The 20,195-nt window shown below is 41.0% G+C and overlaps 1 protein-coding gene across 2 annotated transcripts; it reads left to right on the forward strand.

Annotated features, from left to right (window-relative positions):
• Window positions 1-162: 162 nt before the first annotated feature.
• On the forward strand, window positions 163-19,848 carry si:dkey-16j16.4. Of its 2 annotated transcripts, none has more exons than XM_044165941.1 (5): window positions 163-771; window positions 8,977-9,058; window positions 9,253-9,767; window positions 14,473-14,530; window positions 18,554-19,848. In XM_044165941.1, the coding sequence occupies exons 1-5, from the start codon at window positions 703-705 to the stop codon at window positions 18,685-18,687; spliced, it is 858 nt and encodes a 285-aa protein (XP_044021876.1). In that variant the 5' UTR covers window positions 163-702; the 3' UTR covers window positions 18,688-19,848. The 2 variants fall into 2 exon arrangements, with proteins under 2 accessions (XP_044021876.1, XP_044021877.1); XM_044165942.1 differs by having other exon boundaries at window positions 14,473-14,526.
• The last annotated feature ends 347 nt before the right edge of the window (window positions 19,849-20,195 follow it).

A 20,195-nucleotide genomic window follows, 5' to 3' on the forward strand; every position in this document is an offset into this window, starting at 1 on the left:
CAGGTTCTGGTTTATGAAATCGCACGTATGATCCTGATATGAAAAGAGGAAGTAAACAGACAAGATAATGTGGCTTTAACTCTCAGCCCTCCTCCTCAAGAGAAAAATATGACGTCACTCCGCAGTACAGCCAATCAGAGGGCAATACGCTCAAGCTGGAGGAGCACTCTGTGTGTTCGTGGAGCTGGTGTGTGCATTTGGCTGTGTGTATGTGTATGTGTGCGTGTGTGCGTGTGTGCGTGTCTGAATGCGAACAAGTTGACATTATTTTTAATTTTCCAAACATCTTTGAATTAAGCTCTGGAAGTAAGCCGGAGTTACGGTGAGTGAGCCATCTTTCAGAGCCGTCCAAGGAAAAGAAAAATACTTTCCACAACAACGAGAATCTAATGAACTCGAAAATAACAAGTTTGCTACGTACAGCCTTTGAAAACAAGCCACATGTACGCAGTTTATCGAATTTCGGTGTATCATTTTTTCGACACTAGCTAACTTGAAGCTAGAGTGTGCAGCTGCTGACGCTTTTGTTTTTTGGTGTTTGGCAGTTTGCAGTCAAGTGATAGTCCCGTGTGCCTCTTCTTTTAAATGTGTAAAGTCGCTCATTTTAGCTAATGAAGTTATAGTGACCGTCACGTAAGAGACAGTAATAAAAACGTAATTGTGGGGGATAAGCCATAAACCACTCAGAAAAAAAAAAAAAAAATGCTAAAGACGCTGACGAAGAAGCTAAGAAGACATTCACTCAACGAGATACATCCTTTCCAACTGAAGGTAAGTTTGACTGAGTTACTATTGGAATATTATTACTATTGTAACATTGTTTAAAGACATAGGTTATAGTTGTCAGTACATACGTACTGCGCGAAAATACCCTGTACAGTATATCTTAGAAGAAATTAGCTTGTTTGTGAACACCGTGGCTTTACTTTTGTCTTGTGACTTGTTCATTTGTAGGCCAGTTGACTACGTAGCTTAATCACCATAAGCTGCCTGTAACCTTGCTTGAACGGGGTTATAGTGAGTTCATTAACACCCTTTCTCTTTCTCTTTCACACGCACACACACAGTCACACACCATGAGAAAGACAACACACTGTACAGCTTCTCTGTGGAAATTGTCAGCCTGTGTGTTTTGATATTCAAGCGTTTGTTTGTGGGTATTTTTGTGTGCTTCTAAGCGCCTCAACCCATTCATTACCACGTTAGAAGGAATTTACTCTTCATGGCTTACAGGACCAAGCCAGATGTTTACAAGAAGAAACCGGAGATCCACACTGCTTCACAAACACATCAGCAAACATGTGGCATGTGAACAAACTCTCCCATCACAGATGGACACCCATTGACTCATAAACTGTAGTTCAGCTGTTTGTCATTTGAGAAAGAGAATAATGTGTCCACACTCATTGTCCAGAGTGTGTAAGAGAAGATAATTTGTTTGAGTGTCACATTCACAGCTGTGAAACTAGTCCTGGTTCTTCATCTACAGAGAGAACGGCTATAGTTTCTAGGTGGAAATAGCTGCGTGCGTTGTGGGCAAGGGATTGGCAATGGAAGCTCGTTTAGATGCATAAAAAGACTAGGGGGGAAAAACAACATTTCAGTAAAAACCTTATTGTGGCGAGCTATTATTGTCCCGACATCTACATCTTTACCCTCCAATTTTCCACAACAGAATCCATGTAAGTGCTCCTCAATTGTTACTGCTTGCTCAGTTTGCATAATGCCTGTTTTTGGTGAGTAGAGGGATGAATTGTATCCTGCATGGTTCACTAACTTGCTCCATCCACAACAATATTGTGCGTCAACCAACTGTATGGTCGCATGGCAGCCATTTTGTGCCAGAGTGTTTCAGATCAAAGGCCTGGCTGAGGATACGGGGGAAAGTGTGCCATCCCCGTTGTCTACTTTTGTTTGTGTTTGTTGCTCTGCTCAGTGATAAGGTTCTTTCTGCTTATAAAGAAGAGAGGGTCACACTCAGAAATATGTCATTCACTAAGTATGAAAACACAAATAATTGACTGGTGAGTGACCTTTTCATTGCCAGTTGATTGTCTTTGTAAGTAGCCACTGTGACAGTTTTAAAGCTAGTAAGAAACCTTGTTTGGGAGGCTCCAGGACCTGCATCCATACAGTATAGCCTAATGGATTGGGAAAAAAAGTCAGCCTGCGCCAACCAGCAAATCACCTGTGAAACTTAAAGGATCATTCTGGTGTATTACAACTTGGATCATATTTTCGTAGCTGTGGCCATCATTCCTATCTGTAACAATAACATTGTACTCACAAAGTTAATTACTGAGATCTGGGAACACGGCAACATCACTACGACTGTCAAATAAATTTCGCTAACCTGTGGATTTGTTTACAACCTGTCTGACTGCTTGTGTTTCTTACCACATCGAATTCTTAGCAATGTCGTCGCATTCCCAAATCTCCACGATTACTTTGGTGAGTACAAAGTTATTATTACTGATAGGAATGATGGCCAAAGCTATTAATATAAGATACAAGTTGTAATAAACTATCCTTTAAAGGGGTACTCCAGGGATTTAGTAGTGCACTTCCACAAAGTTGGGGGACACCCTAAAACTGGTTAAAACTGATGCAGCAGAGGCCAAGATATATATATATATATATATATATATATATATATATATATATATATATATATATATATATATATATAATCCCCAATATGGGTGTAGCAAACTCCACTTTGCAAGATGTTTTGTCATATGTCTGTAGTGCTATATGTAGCCCTATAACCCTGATCTTTCAGACTCCGAGCCACAGAAGACATTTAGCAACTATTTTGTTAGACCGAATAGTACTCCCCATGACAAGTAAACACATCTTTGTGTGTCCCTTTAAAATTAACCAACAGTGTTGTTAAGGCTTAAATTTGTAAAACATTAAAGGTGTAGTTCTTCATATGTTTAGTTATCTGCAGGTTTGCTGTTCTTGTGATTGTCAGCCAACCAAGGTTGGGTTGCATAGCATTCTAACTGTCTGCCCTCAGGAAGCAGCCATTGATGGCCCAGGTGTGAACTAGGGACGCCACAGTAAGGACATTTTCCTACTGATTAATAAACTCGTGACAACACCTGCGTTACCGATTACACCGGACATTTTACAAGAAAAGATATTTGTTGATGATGCTCAATATCTGCAGCGCTGCGGGGCCCATTTTGGCAGCCTCACTCTTGTGGTGCACTTGAAGGTGTGTGTGTAGATTAGAGGTGTTGCCTCCAGATGCTGCCACCTTCATCAGACAAAGTTTACAGGTGTGTATTGCTATTTGTTTAAGTTTGTGGAGCGCACTTACGACGCACGCACATGCGTGCTCGCACAAGTTGTGGCCTATTTCAAAGGTTATGTAACCACTGTTCCTACGGTGTGAAGTTTACGTACATTAGTCAACTATAACTGACCACACGATGAAATGTTAGACTGACTTTATGAATCGTTTTATCATGTTAAGAATATTACGTGGCAGTTAGCCAAACATCTAACGTTTGCTAAGTAGTATTATGTTATGGATGTAGTAGGTTGTAATTAGTGGCATTAAGCAATAACTTATAAGCAAATGAACACAAGTAGTTTTTGTTTTGAATGATTTCATGTACTTGTGTCGAGCAAATAAAGCTGCGTTCGAAACATCCATTCTGAGGAAAAGTTGCAGTGCAGACAGAGGTCAGGCTCATCTAATAGGCTAGGCTATGAAACGTAGCTAAGCAGGCTTTCATTTCCTGCAGGCATTGTGAAGGCAGCGCAAGCTGGCCAAGTTTAACAGGCTGGCTTTGTAATGTTTCACAAATAAAGAAACTGTCAGAGGAGTGAATGATGAATGAAAGCTTGATTTGCTGCCTTTTCATCTTTACTAATTAACATTAGCTAGCTATAGACTGCTGTCAAAAGGCTACCGGCAGCTACTGGCAACTTTTAATAAGATAATATTTGAGTTTGAAGTTGCTGCAGTGCTCACTAGGTGATCGAGGGCTGAATGACCGTTTCAGTGTAGTTAAGAAGAGGCTAAATGTCTCTTAGACCTTGTTACAGTAACTATCCCAGGATCTTACACTAATCAAGACTACTTATGCTACACCATGGGGAAGATCCACTGGAGTGTGAGGGAAAGAGAATCAACCATCTCTGACCCTTTGTTGTATGTTTTCATGAGAGGGGGAATGGAGTGTGACAGTGTCCATGTCAGTGTGGAAGGACAGAGCAAAGCTGATATGTGTGTGAACTGGGTGGTGTGTGTATGCTGTGACATTGCCATTGATCCAGCTTAGCAAGCTGCTCAGTGATGCAAGGGACTGACAAGGATTTCATTCAACTGTTCTTGACACACAAACACACAATTCTTTGTCTGTCTTTGCATGTGTGCACAAAAGCAGTTTTTTATGCTTTATTCATGCAGTGTCACTTTCACTTTGCTTATGTGTCTCAGCTCTCTGAATGATATCACATAGTCTGCAATTACTTGCCTTAATAGACACTGGTGTAAAATGTTAATCAGAATGTGAGTTTGCGGTCTCTATTTTGTCTCCCTGTCACTTTTTACACACATTTTCTGAGAATTATCTCTAGAAAGTTGTGCACAGCAAATCATATCACAGTTGATATTCTGATATTCAAATGCATGCAGAAATGTGCAAATAGGTTAAAGATTGAACTGCGTATTGCATTGCACCATTTTAGATTTGATTAGCGTATCAATTTTAAGGATTATAAACATACTGTACCGTTCTTTGGTCAGGTCTCAGACCTCTAAATGGAGTTCTTCAGTACTGCAAAACTTTGTAGACAAGTCACAAGTGTGAGAAGAAGATGGAAAGAGCCTCCCAGCCAGTTTGGTGCAGTTTTTCTGTGCACTGCAGGGCCATTGTGCTTTCATGGCTGTTAGCAGTCCAAATCCTCAACTCAAACATCATTTGAATATTGAATACAAAGTAGCAGTGGAGCCAAATGATGAAAGTGATTGACTTGAACATCTGATTGGGATATGTTTGTGTGCTTTATGTATACATTGTGTCCTCCCTCCTTTGCATGTAGATCCCTGTAGCATAAATATGTTGGTATGTACTTCTACTCTCTTCAGAGTACACATGGGTCTGTTGCAGTGAGTTGTGCTTTTGCACAAATACTGTTGGGCTTGTGAGGTGCCAGCTTACAACAGTGAATGTTCTGCGAAAACTTCTGGAAAGGCAGTATCGATGCTTAGCTGCAGGGATTATAGTATGAGGCGGCCTCTCCAGGTTGGAGTGGTGCAATCCAGGCTTAACCACAGTATTATCCAGGAACTGAAAAAAAGAATGAACAACTGGAAGTGACAAGAAACACAATAACAAGAAAAGTTTGTCCTATAAGGTTTTATAAGTACATTGTAATGAAATGCATCGAGCACTTTTGCATCCAGCTGCTAAACGTGATGATAAAATGCAGACTACAAGTAAACTATTGTGCATCAGTGTATCTGCTAACTCTAGATTTTATTTACTTTTCAAATAATAGTATATTTTGTGTATTTTAAGGTGAAATTACACTAAAGCATCCACTTAACACCATATTTTGGAGCTGGAACGATGAGAATGTTGGTGAAACCCTGTTATTCCTTTTCTTTTGGGAAAGCCCTGCCATCCTGTCTAACCATAGACTGAATGTCACTTAGGCAGAGTCTAGTATTTGTTGTAGCTAGCTACGCCAGAGCAATAACTGTATCCGGTGTGGTTCACTGACAAACACAAAGTTTTCAGAATCAGAATCAGGTTTATTGACAAATAGGTTTACACATACAAGGAATTTTCTCATTCCTTGTATTTTAGTGCATAACAATAAACATAGTACAAAATATAAACAAAGTTAAAGCAAGTACTGCAAGTCAAGAAGCATAAATAGAAAATAGAAAACAGACGATGAGATATGAAAAAATATTATAAAAAATATGTACGATATGACTCTCATTTAAATAAAGGAGCTGTACAGTTTGTGGAGGGATGTGCAAAATATTTACCAGGGAATGGGCAAAAGTTCACAGTGTGAAGTATTTGCAATGTGCAAGATAGTAGTCCAGAAGATGTGCGTTAATGTAACATGCTGTCTCTCACACTCACACTGCATGAAATACAGATGCCATTTGTAACAACAATACCTCGCGTTCTTATATTAGATAACTGTGATCAAATGTTATGCCCTCTCTCAAGTTCCCACTGTCTAGAAAATCCATGCTTGACTGAGGATCTAAAACAGTAATGAGAGTGAAACTTATTCAAATACTTGTGCATGCACTCAGTCTTTGCTTTACACTCCCAGATGAGATTTGCATGGCAAAATTTTTTGTTGACACGGACCTGCTTTGCATATTAGTAATTTCTCAGATAGCGTACAAGCTATTCAAGTGGTGGATAGTGTTACAGTGATAACAGTGTGTCTGTGTGCTGGTGAAGTAAGGAAGTCACTGAAAGTAGAAGGCTGTCGTGTCAGGCACTAAAACACACAATAGCTGTGTTTTGGTCCAACTCACTGTATGAGTGTGTGTGTCAATGTGAAATATGCAGTTATTACAGCATATTGTGACAGTGCATGAAGTGCATTAACAAGCCTTGTACTTCATTGTTAGACATCAGCCCATATCCTGCAAGTGAGCCACACCTGTGCTACATTACTGTTGTTCTCTGATCCATCAACAACAACTTCTGAGGCAATCCCTAATAGAGAAACACCAAATTGTTACTGTCGGCTTATATTTGCCTCTGGTTGCACAGACAATGCTTGCTCTGTGGAGAAACTTGAAGCTAACTGTAGCTTTAAATGGTAAAATATGTAGGAAAAATGAGTAATCATCCTGATGATCTCACTGAGTCTGAATACAGATTTAAATGTCTCAGATTAAACTCATGTCTCTTCTGAGTACAATTAAGACATGAAGTTTATGAACCACCAGCATCACTTCATTCTTAGTATCCTGCAGCAGTAACTTTTAATAGGATTTCAGCTGTTTCATGGATGCTGCCCAACAATAACTCACCGGAGTGTATGGTGTAGCTGAAGCCCTGAGCCCGCCACTTGCCAAAATACATTTCCTTCCCACAGTTATTCCTCAGTGTAATTTTCCTATGGAGTTTATGAAGTGACGCTGTTTAATTTGAGACTCCTCGAGAGCCAAGCTTTTTTGTCTTGTATACTGGCTCTGGGCCTGTTCATTGAGAATCTATCCCACAGCTTGTGTACCACTGCAAAGCAAGAAGGCTACACTCAGGCCATATCCAAATATCTTCAACAACTGTCAACACTGTGATGAAAAATTAGGCGACATGTATATCCTTTACTGTGTTATTTGATACTTTGAAATTTAGTACTCTGTACTATGCTGGACCACAAATCTGTATGGGAAGACTATTTCCTGATGTGAGAATTTATGAAAGGTCATGCCAAAGTATGCCATTTTTTCTCTAGTTGTAAATCATAAAACCTACATACTATGCTGAATATCTACATTAAACTACATATTCTTTATGTAGGATCTAGGGCTGCACGATATGGTAAAAAAAAAATCACATTGCGATTATTTTGACAGATATTACGATTGCGATATGATTCACAATTAGTGGGAATGATCATTTTTGCGTCACAATTTTCATTTTCACTGAAAAAACTATTAAAATCAGGATGATGGGACATTTGTCGGGGTCTATACCAAACAAATGTGTTTTCTTACATCTGGAGAACAAGATTTGTAGGCCAGGGCATCTCTGCAGCAATATAGCACTTAATTATAATGCAGTTTCGTCACACATTTTATCTTTTTTTTTTGTGATTTCGATAATATTTTTAATTGTGCAGCCCTAGTAGGATCCTATGAAAATATGCATTCATTTTGTAGTCAATTTAGTAAACTACATATCTCTGATACAGTGGAGTTAGTGATGATACACAGCAATGTGACATTGCAAGCAAGTTGACATTTAAAATGTAAAAAAGTGAGACACAGTTATGCGGTGTAGCCTTTAGATTTTTATTTTACCAAAATACACAGTGAACAGTCTGTGAAATTATACATTGGAATTCACACTTAACATGAACTGAATACTGTCTGCCCTTATTGGGCTCAGAGGCCCTGGCTCCCTTCTCCCTTTTCTCCCTTTTTGAAGAGCTTCAGAAAGAAGAGGTGGTGTGTGCGCATGTGTGCATTAGAGAGTAGAAGGGAGGACACTGTATGTTTGTGTGGATGTATGTGTGTGTAAGCATACACACACACACACACACACACACACACACACACACACACACACGCACAAGCACAGATGGCAGCTGCTCAGCGAGGCCTCGGAGTGGTAATTACTGAATGTGAGGCGCATTACTTAACTCTTAGCGTTGCAGTCTGCAGGGTATCTGTATTGTTGCTACTGGTGTAGATGAGGAATTGATTTTAAACAGACCGACTAGTTCAGGTTGTGGGAAAAGATAGTAGCCTGAACTTTACTTCGACAGAACCATGACTAGTCCTGCCTTTTGTGACTTTAAGCATCTATACTGTATTTAACTGTAGAAATTACCACGCAACAATTGGGTTCAGAAAAGGTCAGGCAAAAATGCAGACTGTGTTTTTGTTTCCATTAGAAGCCCAGTATAGGTTATGTCTGTGTTGCTGGTTAGTGGTCTGTTTTTGTGGCCAACTCAGAAAATTGCTAAACTATACAGAGCTCTGGATTAGGAATTGGTTGTTTTGGATTAAATCTTTGTAATGGTTAATGTTTTGCTTTTTAATTCTTTGGATTTAGTTTGTAATTGATACTGAAAATTGAAAACATCCTTCAAATTGATCCTGGGGAAAATTCAATTTTGACTTGAAAGACAGATTTTTTTTTTGGAAAGTTCTTGGTACAAACTTGTACCAATGTAAGGGTTACATTTTGAGGTGCTGCCATATGGCATATTTGACCTACAGTGTAAGCTCAATCTTTTTTCCAGATTTCTTACCATGGCAGTGGAGAGGGAGGGGAGAGTGATGACTCTGAGGGGGAGAACCAGGAGCTTGCACAGATTGACAGAGGTAAGTGCCCTCTGTCAACCAAATAATTTTAGTTTTCAATAGATGATCTTCCGCATTACTTATTGATTCTCAGACATTATAATTAGATGTTTCAAATCAACAGATAATATGCTTGTAGATAAGACCATTTGCATTCTTTTGCAACCATGTCTCCACCTTCTCCTTTGACATTTCCTGTTTATCGACGCCTTTAGAGAGACGGAGAAATTGTGCCCTCACCCCCTTGGCCACAAGCCAGCAGCACAACCAGGGTCCCCTCTCTCCAGCCCGGTTACGCCGCCTCCGCCTCCTTTTAGATGCCAATCTGGATCGCCACTCTTCAGAGGAAGAGCTCGAGCGAATCAGCTGCGGTGACAACAGGAAGTGGATGTCAGCGCTTCCCCAGCGCCACAGCGATCACCACAGCAGCGCCTCCAGCGACGAGGAGGTGCGGGACCTCTGTGGCTGTGGGTCACCGGCTGCCTCTGCCAGGCCGCTGGTTGAGCCGGGTGCTTGCCTGGCTGCCTCCCCCAGCCCTGTACTCTTCAGCTCCAGCCCACCACGTAGCCTCAAGCCACCCCCCATGCGCTTTCAGCTGCAGGTGGTGCAGCCAGTGGTACGGCCCATCATTTTGACCCACTTCGACCAGTCAGCACCTTACAGAAAGTATCGACACAGTTACAGCGGGGAGCCTGGGAGGCCCAGTCTGGACCTGGAGAAAATGCAACAGGTTAGTAGTCCAAGCCATAGTTAAATACCTCATGACTTTTTTTTACTAGCACTAACCTTTGCCCAGAATGTCAGCGTTGCAAGATATCTTACAGTGTAATAGGCAGCTTTCCATGACCTTTGAGACCTTTGACCTTTAAAATTATTAACAACAATTAATAACTTAATAATATGACAATGGTGTAAGAACAACGCTACACTGTAAAATCATTCCATTACATGTAAAAATCCTATATAAAAAATACATATTTGATAAATTACACACAAAATTATACTTAAAGAATCAAAACTGTAAGTACTCAAGGCAGAAAATGGCCCCTGTGAGTGGTATACTAATATATTATTGGATTATTATTACTGATGTATTAATGTGTAAGTAGCATGTTAATGTTGTAGCTGGTCGAGGTGGAGCTCATTTGAACTACTTTATATACTGTTGGGTAGTTTAATCTGTAGCAATGCATCATATTATATAAGCTCATCATATGTTTTGTATCTTATTCAGTAAAGTAACTGTTGCTGTCAGGTGGTGGAGTAAGAAGTATAATATTTCCTTCTGAATTGTAGTGGAGTAAAAGTATAAAGTAGCATAAAATGGAAATACTCAAATAAAGCAGAAGTACCTCAAAATTGTACTTAAGTACAGTAATTATGTATGTAAATGTACATACCTTCAACCACTTAACAAAATACCATACAGTTAAGTTTCCAGGGCACTTAGTAACTAATAGATTATCTGCATAATTATTACACAAATTGTCTCTCAAATCACTGTCAGACTATTTATCTCTCAATTACTCTCAGTAGGATGTTTAGCTTGGAGAACACCTTAATTCTTGATAACCAGAGTACAAAATAAAGTTACATTGCTCATTATGTATTTTCTTCTGTTACACATTATGATATACTACCTGACAAGGTAGTCCGCTTATTACTATTACTTATTACATATTTGGTGACACTGTATTTTATACTGTACTTTCATCATCAACCAGTAAACCCACTTGGTACTTGACACTTAGTTCATCTTATACTTATACCGACCTGATACTTAATTTATTTTCTGACCTGTTTTATAGTGTATCATATCGTTTTCTGGTACTTTCTCCTGTGTGCACTGACGTAAAGGCAAGCTACTGTAACAAAGAGTTTCCCTACGGGGATCAATAAAGTATTTCTGATTCTGATTCTGAAGGTGGTATGGTGATCCTGTTAGCCAAATCAATTTTCTGCCCCCAAATACTTACAAATATCAAAGCACTCACAGGACACCTTTTCATGTCTAAAAACCCATTTCACCATTAGTTGAAGTATATATCTTAGCAATATCAGTACAATAGTTACATGTAATTTGATATTTAACTTGCCACTGTAGCAATATGTGTATTCCACTGAAAATGTTAAAAGTACCAAACACCAGATGAGCCTTACTCTACTCCCCTGAACAACTCAAACAGCCGAGGATTTGGTCCAAAAACACAATGATGTCCCTGCAGTCTAACCGGCTACCATACACACACATGGCCACACAAATGTGCACGCTCGCGCAAGCAAACAAAGTCTTCCCTTTCCATAGCCGGACGCTCGCCATCACGGTGGTCTGGCTGGAGAGGGATGAAGGAGAGGGAGGCACGGATGGCAGATGTCCGCCCTCGTTTCTCACAAAGGCTGGCAAGCGAGGGGAAACGATGGAGGGGTGGAGGCAGAAGGAGAGGATTAACAGAAAAACGACAGCCACTAATGAGTCATGGAGAAGCTGGTCCACTAATCATTAAAATCCAATAGACTTGTTGGCCCACACCATGGATGGGAATGGGTGTGTGTGTGTTTGTGTGTGTGCGTGTGTGCAGAGAGAGAAACTGCAGGTTTCAGGGGTCCATATGTCCGTGGGGTTTTTAGAGGGAAAGAACAGATGATGAGAGACAGCGGGCAGCAATGCGAGGGGTGAAGAGAAAAAAAGAGGAAGAGTGTAAGTGTGTGTGTGTGTGTGTGTGTGTGTGTGGGGGGTACGCGTCTATCATCCTGCCTGTCTTTTTGTGTCTGCATGTGTACATCCTCCTGTCTGTGAGTTTGTTGCTGTATCAGTGTGTGTCTGTTGCCACAGTGTGAGTGTGTCTGTATGTGTGAGAGTGTGTGCACACTCAGTCAAGTGGAATGGGAGGTGCTGCAGGGAATACAATAGGGGGCCTACAGAGGTAGCTAGCAGACACAGCTCCAGTCTCCCGTTAACCCTTTAGCTGGACAACTTCCAGTCACAAAGTCTGACTCAACTTCTACACTGTCACCATGTAATTTCTTTCACATATGAAAGAAAGATGCCGAAGCTGGTTCCTTTTAAAAAAGCAATTTAAAGGTGCCAAAACCAGGGGAATTCTGTGTTACATGTGTGGAAGGTAGAGGAGCAGTGCACAACTGCTATCTAGGATGGATTATCAGACATTTCCCATGCCATGCTCCTAAAGAAAATTCATTTTAGACCACAGATGTTATATATGAATTGGTGAAGAGGATTGATGAAAACAGTGAGGGGAGTTAAACCATCGACCAAGTCGTAATTGTTACACAATGTCTCCATGTACTAACTGATTAACAAGGAGAGAAATCATTTTCAGATTCAACTATTCCCTATTTTGTTGGGAAAATGTTAAAATGTCAAAGTCCAATTGTGGTTCCCAAACTCCTCTTTGGACACTACTGATCCAGGACTATCTAAGGAAAGTGATTGGGAAGCAAGGTTGCCGTGCTCCATTGTGACTAGCATTAGCTTGAGCCTTAGTCATACATTTATTTATCGCAGAATTTTCTTAAAGGTAGGGTTAAAAGGTCAGCGGCATGTTGTCTTTTAGTCTCCCTCCTGCATGCTAATCATTGTCCAATTGCTCAGATGTGGCAGTGCCATTGTTTGTTGATTATCATGAAAGAACAGTTTGTGTGGCAGATGCTGGTCATTTGAGAAATATGTCGGACCTCTGCGCACAAATGGTGCAACTCTACAAAATATAATAAAAAAACACACACTTGTTGCTCAAAGGAGCATAGCAGTATTTTTACATGCTGTAGCCAGTTTGCTAGTTTACCTTACTTTCAGCCATTTCCCAAGCGTAACATATAGTTTTTTAAAATGTTCCTACCGACTAAACAGCCATTGGTTTCTATTCATTTGATTAGAGTATGAAAATCAACTGGCTGAAACTTTGTTGCGATGGGTAATCTCTCATATTGAACATCATGCTCAGTTTTATTTTTGGCATGTCTTTTTTTTTTTAGAATAAGATTACTGTTGTGTAGTAATGCATTTAGAAGTGCAGATTGAAAAAAAAATCAGCTGGTGTGTTGATGTTACAGTGATAAGCTTCTGAGACGACGTAAATATTAAGACATAAACAGTGGTTATATTATAGCTTTCACCAAGGATTAGCCTAGATGAGGCAACTTTATTTTTATTGTAATTTAAATTATAATTTATTAAAACAACAGAATAAATGATACATGTCCAACCATCACACACACACACAGGCAAAATCTTTTAAATGAACCCCCCTAAAACAATTACACATCCTAAAATAATCATAAAGATAACTTAATAACCACAACACTCAGCCAAAACAGTTAGCTGGTTGACAAGTGTGTGCGTGTGTGTGTGTGCGTGTGTGTGTGTGTGTGTGTGTGTGTGTGTGCGTGCGTGTGTGTGCGTGCGTGTGTGTGTGTGTGTGTGTGTGTATTTTAAGAGGAGGGTGGTGTGGAGTGGTGGTGGTGGTGGACAGAACGATTCTGCTGCAGTCAGCATGGTGGGTGTGTGGGATGAAAAGAGAGCAGGACAAAATTATCTGTCGTGATAATTCTGATGTCGGTTGAGATAATGTAGACTCAATGAAAGTTTGTAGTAAATTGGCTAAACATGTAATCCAAGTTTATGGTCCTTTTTGACAACCGAACAAAACCGAGCCACTTAATTACATACAGGATTAAAAATATATCTATTTCGTTTTTTTAAGAGACTGAATTAGTTCTTGTTCAAGCAGCTTGCACGCACATGGACTGTAGTATCACTGATATAAATAGATAAGGGCTGGCAGGAGGTGAGCATGAGGGCAAGTGCACACCAGCTCTCTCCCACATCACAACAGCAGGAGTCTTGTGTTTCCATTCTTTCCTGTGCTCCCTTCCCCCTTAGAAGCTACCTCCCCGACTTGAGACAATTCGATGATTGTGTGGTCCCTCCACCCCCGCTGTTTTTTTTTTTTTTTTTTTTTTTGGAGAATAGTGGAGCTGTGTGGACATGGAAGGGAGTGGGAGATGGGATATTGCATAAGCTTCATTGACCGACTGTTTAGTTTAGTGAGACAGCTGGATTTGCTCACGTCCTTGATCATCCTGATTCGCTGTTATTTGACTGCCAATGCGCAGTTCGTGTCACATCAGATGTGTTGCTGTTTTAATGTAAAGATTACTGTTCAAAATAATGATTTTGAAATGGTTGAATTTTAGTAATATGCTCGATTAGAATCAACATTCACATGCACGTAAACCTAGCATGACTTTATCCAGATGGTTGTACTGCAATTACTTTTTTGGTTCAGTACAAAAAGTTTATTGAATTGTACAAGACAGAGTGTGTAACTTTTACATAGTTTTTGGATCGTCCATAAAAGCTGCTGCAGAATTTAATTTTTTGACTTAAGAACTCTGCTTTTCCATCTCCACAGAAAATGCTGCTGAAAAAGAACTGCGGAGGGAAAACGCGGACCATAAAGATTCGTGTGAGTTCATTTTTATTCAACTTTGTTTCCCACAGTAAATAAACAAAACCCTCTTGTTATGTCATAAAGATATGTTGTATATACAAGTGGTATTAATTTGAATATACACACACACACATGCACACATAGCCTTTCCTTTTATGCAGACCCATAATAGGCAGTCCAGATCAGGGTGTCCATTACAGCAATGAAAAGGTTGCAAGGTTGCTCGGCCCCCGTGAACAGCCCGGCCTGTCTTGTCGCCAGCACCTTGATGTCAATCCAACTGCATACTGGGACAGCATCTGGCAACAGCGTTTGTTCCCATGCCCTGCTAGCAACAGAGCCATGCCTGAGACGTCTGAAAATCTGATAGCACCGTCAGATTCCATTCGCAAACAGCACCCAGCTAAACACTGTTTACTGCAGTGATACTGTGGACAAAGAAACAAGAAGAAAAATGTGCTCTTTTTTCTTTGTTTGATCTCTTGATCTCACTCAACAACCTTTAATTGCTGAGCTTTCCACTTGTCCCATTAGTGGTCTTAGAAGTGCACAGTTACTCGCCTAAATAGCTTACACAAGGTATTTTCCCAAGATTGTGTCCCAAATGATCTTCCTGTAAGGTGGTTTTCCAAACACAACCTCCAGTAATCATCCACCAACTCAGCACTGCAACTGTGTATGGGTTGATTTTGTTGGTAGTGGTTAAGGGAAGCATGTTGGAGAGCCGACTGGAACAAGTCTGGGCATCTTGGCACAGAGCAGGGTACTCCAGAAGGATGCACAGTGTGGTGAGAAAAGTGACGTTATTATCATGTTGTGTGGGATAGTGTCAATGGAACCTTATCACACACTTGTTTATGTACACACACACACACTTACGCCAACTGTAACAGCATCTAGGTTGCTCCAATCCTCCATATAGGTATGTATCATCAGTACAAATATGTAAAAAAAACCCAAAACAACTGAGGCTAAACTTTGAGAGTGGTTTAGGAAGAACAAGTCAGTGGCGATGAGAGATGGAGCTGAGGAGGAGGAAGAGGAGGTGGAGTGTTGTGCGGTTCCCTTGTGGTGTATTTCCAGGGATGAAGTCATTTTCCATTTATAGCCTGGCCGGCTGCTATCTGTTTAGCTCCGCTGATACATAGAGATATTGCTCATTATCCTCTGTTCTCGCTGGCGTGGTTGGTAGCGTTGTTGTCCCTGTCAGTGACGTCTGTGGGCATTGGGTATGTTCCAGTTCATGGATTTTTCTTGAAGTGAGTACACAGCGAGTCTTTGGATTGATGAGCCATTTGGAGGCTTGTGTTGACTGTCTACCCTACCCTACCCACAATCCGTCCCATCTCTCTTTCTCTGTTACATCTTTTCTCTGCCGCTACCTCTCTCTTTCTATCTCTCATTCCCTCTTTTATCTGTCAACCCTCCGTTTCCTGGCCAGAATCCAGAAGAGACACTGGATATGGATGGGGCCCCGGCTTTGACGCTGGATTCAAGCATTCAGGCATTGCAGTTGTTACGGGAGTTAAAGTGGTCGATGGCGGTGGGTTGTGTGTGTGGGTTTTAAGGGGTTGGGTCATATGGAAGCAGTAGGAAAACACAGCTTTGGCTGCTGCTGAGGCCTTCCCCCTCTAAGGGTTGGAGGTGAAAGGGAGAGTGGGGTGATGAGAGCTTCCCCGGCTGCAGCAGGAAAGAGTGATGGCGTCTGGTTTCAGCCACCGTAAAGAATGGGCAGAGAGGAAGGCAAAGATTTATTGAGGAGAGGGAAATGGTGCAGATATGGAGAGTGGAGCAGGAAAACTAAATTGAAGGAAAATGTGCTGCATACCCCTTTGATTTTTGATTGAGGTAAACAACATGGCTTGGATGTGATGTAAAGGCATTTCTGGTCTTAGCATTAGGATAAACAGATGTTTAAGGAATAGTCTGACAATTTGGGAAGCATGCTTATTTGCTCTCTTGCAGAGAGTTAGATGAGAAGAGGGATACAACTCTCTTATCTGTCTGTAAAATATGAAGCTACAGCAAGCAGTCGGTTAGCTTAGCCAAAGACTTGAAATGGGGAAACAAAAACACGTTGTTTTTACACTTTGGGTTTTTGGACAGATTAAACAAATGAGATACACAGTGTTAATTAGTGAGCTTTAGGTGCTGGTAGGTGGATTCTGTTACTATTGGATAGAGCCAGGCGAGGTGTTTCGCTCTGTTTACAGTCTTTATGTTAAGCTAAGCTAACGCTTGCAAGAAAGTGAATAAGCCATGAACGGATTATGAGACAACGGGCCCGTGGGCACAGACATGTAAACCTCCCCACCTAGAGATGATGAGAGGCTGCCTAACTCCTTACCAAAGCTTCCTGGAACAGCACATCCACACTGACCCTTCTCACCACAAATATACAAAATGCTATAGGGCACTTGATGAAATATTATAATATCATACATCGGCTCAGACTCAGTATCGGCCGATACACAATTTTAAAGGACTGTCTCATTGGGATCAGGAGTAAAAATCATGATCAGAAAGATCAGGACATCCCTACTTTTGACTGAGTCCTTTGACTTTCCAACAAGAAATGTTAATAACAATTACCTCATACAGAGGCTGTGGCTTAGGGCCACCCTAACCCCTTGGGCCCCTGGGCCCCTGGTCCAGTGACCAGTAGGCCCAAGCAGCAATCTATCATGTAAAAACATTCCGAAAATATTGAACTACAGTATTCCATTAACAGAGGGCTGGTAACACAGTGTGGAAACTTTTCAGATGTGCAGATTGGGGCCTAAATTAATGATCAACAGGACAAACTTAAACTTAACAACACTAAATCTCTAGAAAGAGGCATTTTTGTCAAACCAGTTCAGCTCCAGGACAAGCGGTATATTACTGGTGTTTTAACTCGGCTCTCCAACTACTGCTTTTCATGTCTGCACAAACAGAGAGCCTTGTACTTTTGGGACTTGTACTTTGTTTGCCCCATCTGGGCCCTAAATGTCCATCATACTACAGATGTGACCACAGGACAACTCTGTGGGGATTGCTAATGTGGACAGGGAGCCATCCTGATGTATGACTCTCCCCCCACAGTTGGACTGACTTGCAGCTACCATATGGAGAACATCTTAACACAGAAGTTTACCCTAACTTGTTCTTGGGCTACGATTTGTTTTTCCACCTCTCACTTTTTGCCTGTTTATATAAACATTGGTAGATAAAACAGCTCTAAGTGGTTTTGGGAATTGTTGCCGTGTTACTGTGCCTCAGTTGTCAGTACTGAATCCCTTAAGATGTTGGCTGAAGTCATAGCAACACCTGTAGCCTTACATGCACTGTTAATGGGGCCTTATTTCATATACACTGATGTCAATGGGCACTTTCTCAGCATCTGCTACAGGGATGCATCTATCTGCGCTCTCCGAGAGGTGTTTGGTAATGGTTGACAATGACAATATACAGCTATCTATATAAACACACACTCACGCAAGTTTTTTCGTGGGATCAGCTCCTAATTGCAAGTAATCTGTCTCAAGGTCCTAATCCTTCTCAGTCCACCTTCTCACAAACTTTGCTCCCCCTCAGCAGGCTCTGGAGAAAGTGCTGCCTCACTGCCAAATCCAACAAAGTCATTTCCTGTCGTTTTCTGTAGGGAGGAAAATGACCAGGGCTAATTTTAGACAGAGGGCTTGTAGAGCCACAAGAAGCGAGGTTCTGCTCGGAGGGGGGGGGTTGCTCTCTGAGTGGAAAAGCATGTATGTCACCGAACCGAATCTGTGTGAAAATGTTCTAACGAGGTGCAGTCATTTCCCCACCACTGCTCCTCACTGCTAGTCACTTTTCTCAGTCTTATGACACACTGTCCCCCCCCCCGATGTCACCATTGACGTGAACTGACATACTGCAAGTGACCAATAATACCATAACTCAAGGGCAGTAGGTAATCCTCGCCTCGTCATCCATTGGATAAAGCTCAAAATCTGGATGAACACCTACGTCTGACAGGTCTGTTACTCACCATGACCACTCCTCTCTCTTTCTGTGTCCTCAGAATCTGACAGGCAGTCGTCCTCCGCCCAGGTACACCTACGATCCGTCCATCTTCGCCTTCCGCTCCTTGAGCACAGTGCCCCCCTGCAGCCCCCTGACCCCGTCCGAGGATCCTCCCTGCTCATAAGGAAATGAATCCACCCCCAGATAATCCTCTCCCTCCTCTCTTCATTCCAACGGCTGCTTTTTTTGTGGCTTCTGCAGCAAGACCAAGGAGTGATTGTTAGGAAACTGACCGCTAGAAAGACGTTTGTTTGATGGGCGAACTGTTGCACACTCAGGTAATCCCACCCTGTAACGCTGTCACTTTGATCATTGTTCTCCACATGAAATCAACAGGAACATTTTGAGAATAAAATGGCCTAAACACAACATTTCTAAGGATACTTCAGGTATTGCATATGTATAGCGCTCTCTGAAAAGATCCTGTGATTGGAGGAAGAACGATCAAGAAACAAACATGGACTGTGGACCAGAGGTGGTACAAAGGGACAAGGCCAACCATTTTGAAGCCTGGATTTAGTCCTGGGTTGGATCAATATTCAAGGGAAATAATGCATGTAAGACAATCAAATGGTTCCAAGGTTTGATGTGATTACTGGACATCTTGCAAGGTTCTTGGTAACTATATATACTAAACATGACGAGGTGAGTCATCAGATATCTTGTTATTGTTGAGATGAACATAGACAGTGGTCATATTCGTCTGTCTGAAAAACTGCTTCTTTGGATGTGTTATTGAAAATGCAGGTCATGACGAGCTATAACAAACATGTATGACATGTATGTAGTTGAATAGTTGACCTTTGATGATGTATGTTTCTTAATGAATTTGTCACTTTTAGTCCAGGCAGTCAGTTAAGTACCTGCATCCTCTTTCCTTGCATGAATTCCACTGTTTTGCAGAAAGAGAGGATTGTGAAAATAAGGAAGTATGAGAATAGTTTGCTGCACATTTGGCAAGTGTAATTGGTGCTATGTGACGCATAGCCTACTTGTAGTGTGCCATTTTTCCCCCCAATATTGTACCTCATTACTTTCTAGGTAGAAGAGGACCACTGGTATATCTAAGACATCCCAGTGTTTTTTTAAAGATCTCTTAATGCCTTGAAATCACATTCCTGTTGTATTGAATGAAACTTGAGGTAGTTCTCGGCTCCTGAGATGAGCTAATCAATTCATTAAACACAATGTCACCACTGTAACTAAGATTTCGCCGAAAGTGAATGTAACATTGTGACATGTTTTCGTCCATTGTTGCACAAAATGAATCAATAAATGCCCCGTGGCCTCTTGTTTAGGAGGTGATTTTTTTAAAAATTTAGATCAATATATTATATATACTGTGACAAAGCAAAGGGAAAACCTTAATAATTGAGTGGACATAATGTTAATAATGTTGTTGGACAGCACTTTCCATCAACATCATCAGAATACCTTTGTTTGCCGAGGAGCACTGCAGCTGCTCTGTTGGCTCGTGGTTGCCCCTATGAAGACAGTTTAAGTTGGTTTTTCTTTTCATTTTTTACACATCTGTATGTCACGAGATACTTTACAAGGTATTTTACTCTCCTTGAAGCTCACTTTTTACCGAACATGTATTTAACAATAGAGGCATGGTATTCTCAGAATTTATTGGTGAA

Source organism: Siniperca chuatsi, linkage group LG15 (assembly GCF_020085105.1).
Source record: "Siniperca chuatsi isolate FFG_IHB_CAS linkage group LG15, ASM2008510v1, whole genome shotgun sequence".
Taxonomy (NCBI): Eukaryota; Metazoa; Chordata; class Actinopteri; order Centrarchiformes; family Sinipercidae; genus Siniperca; species Siniperca chuatsi.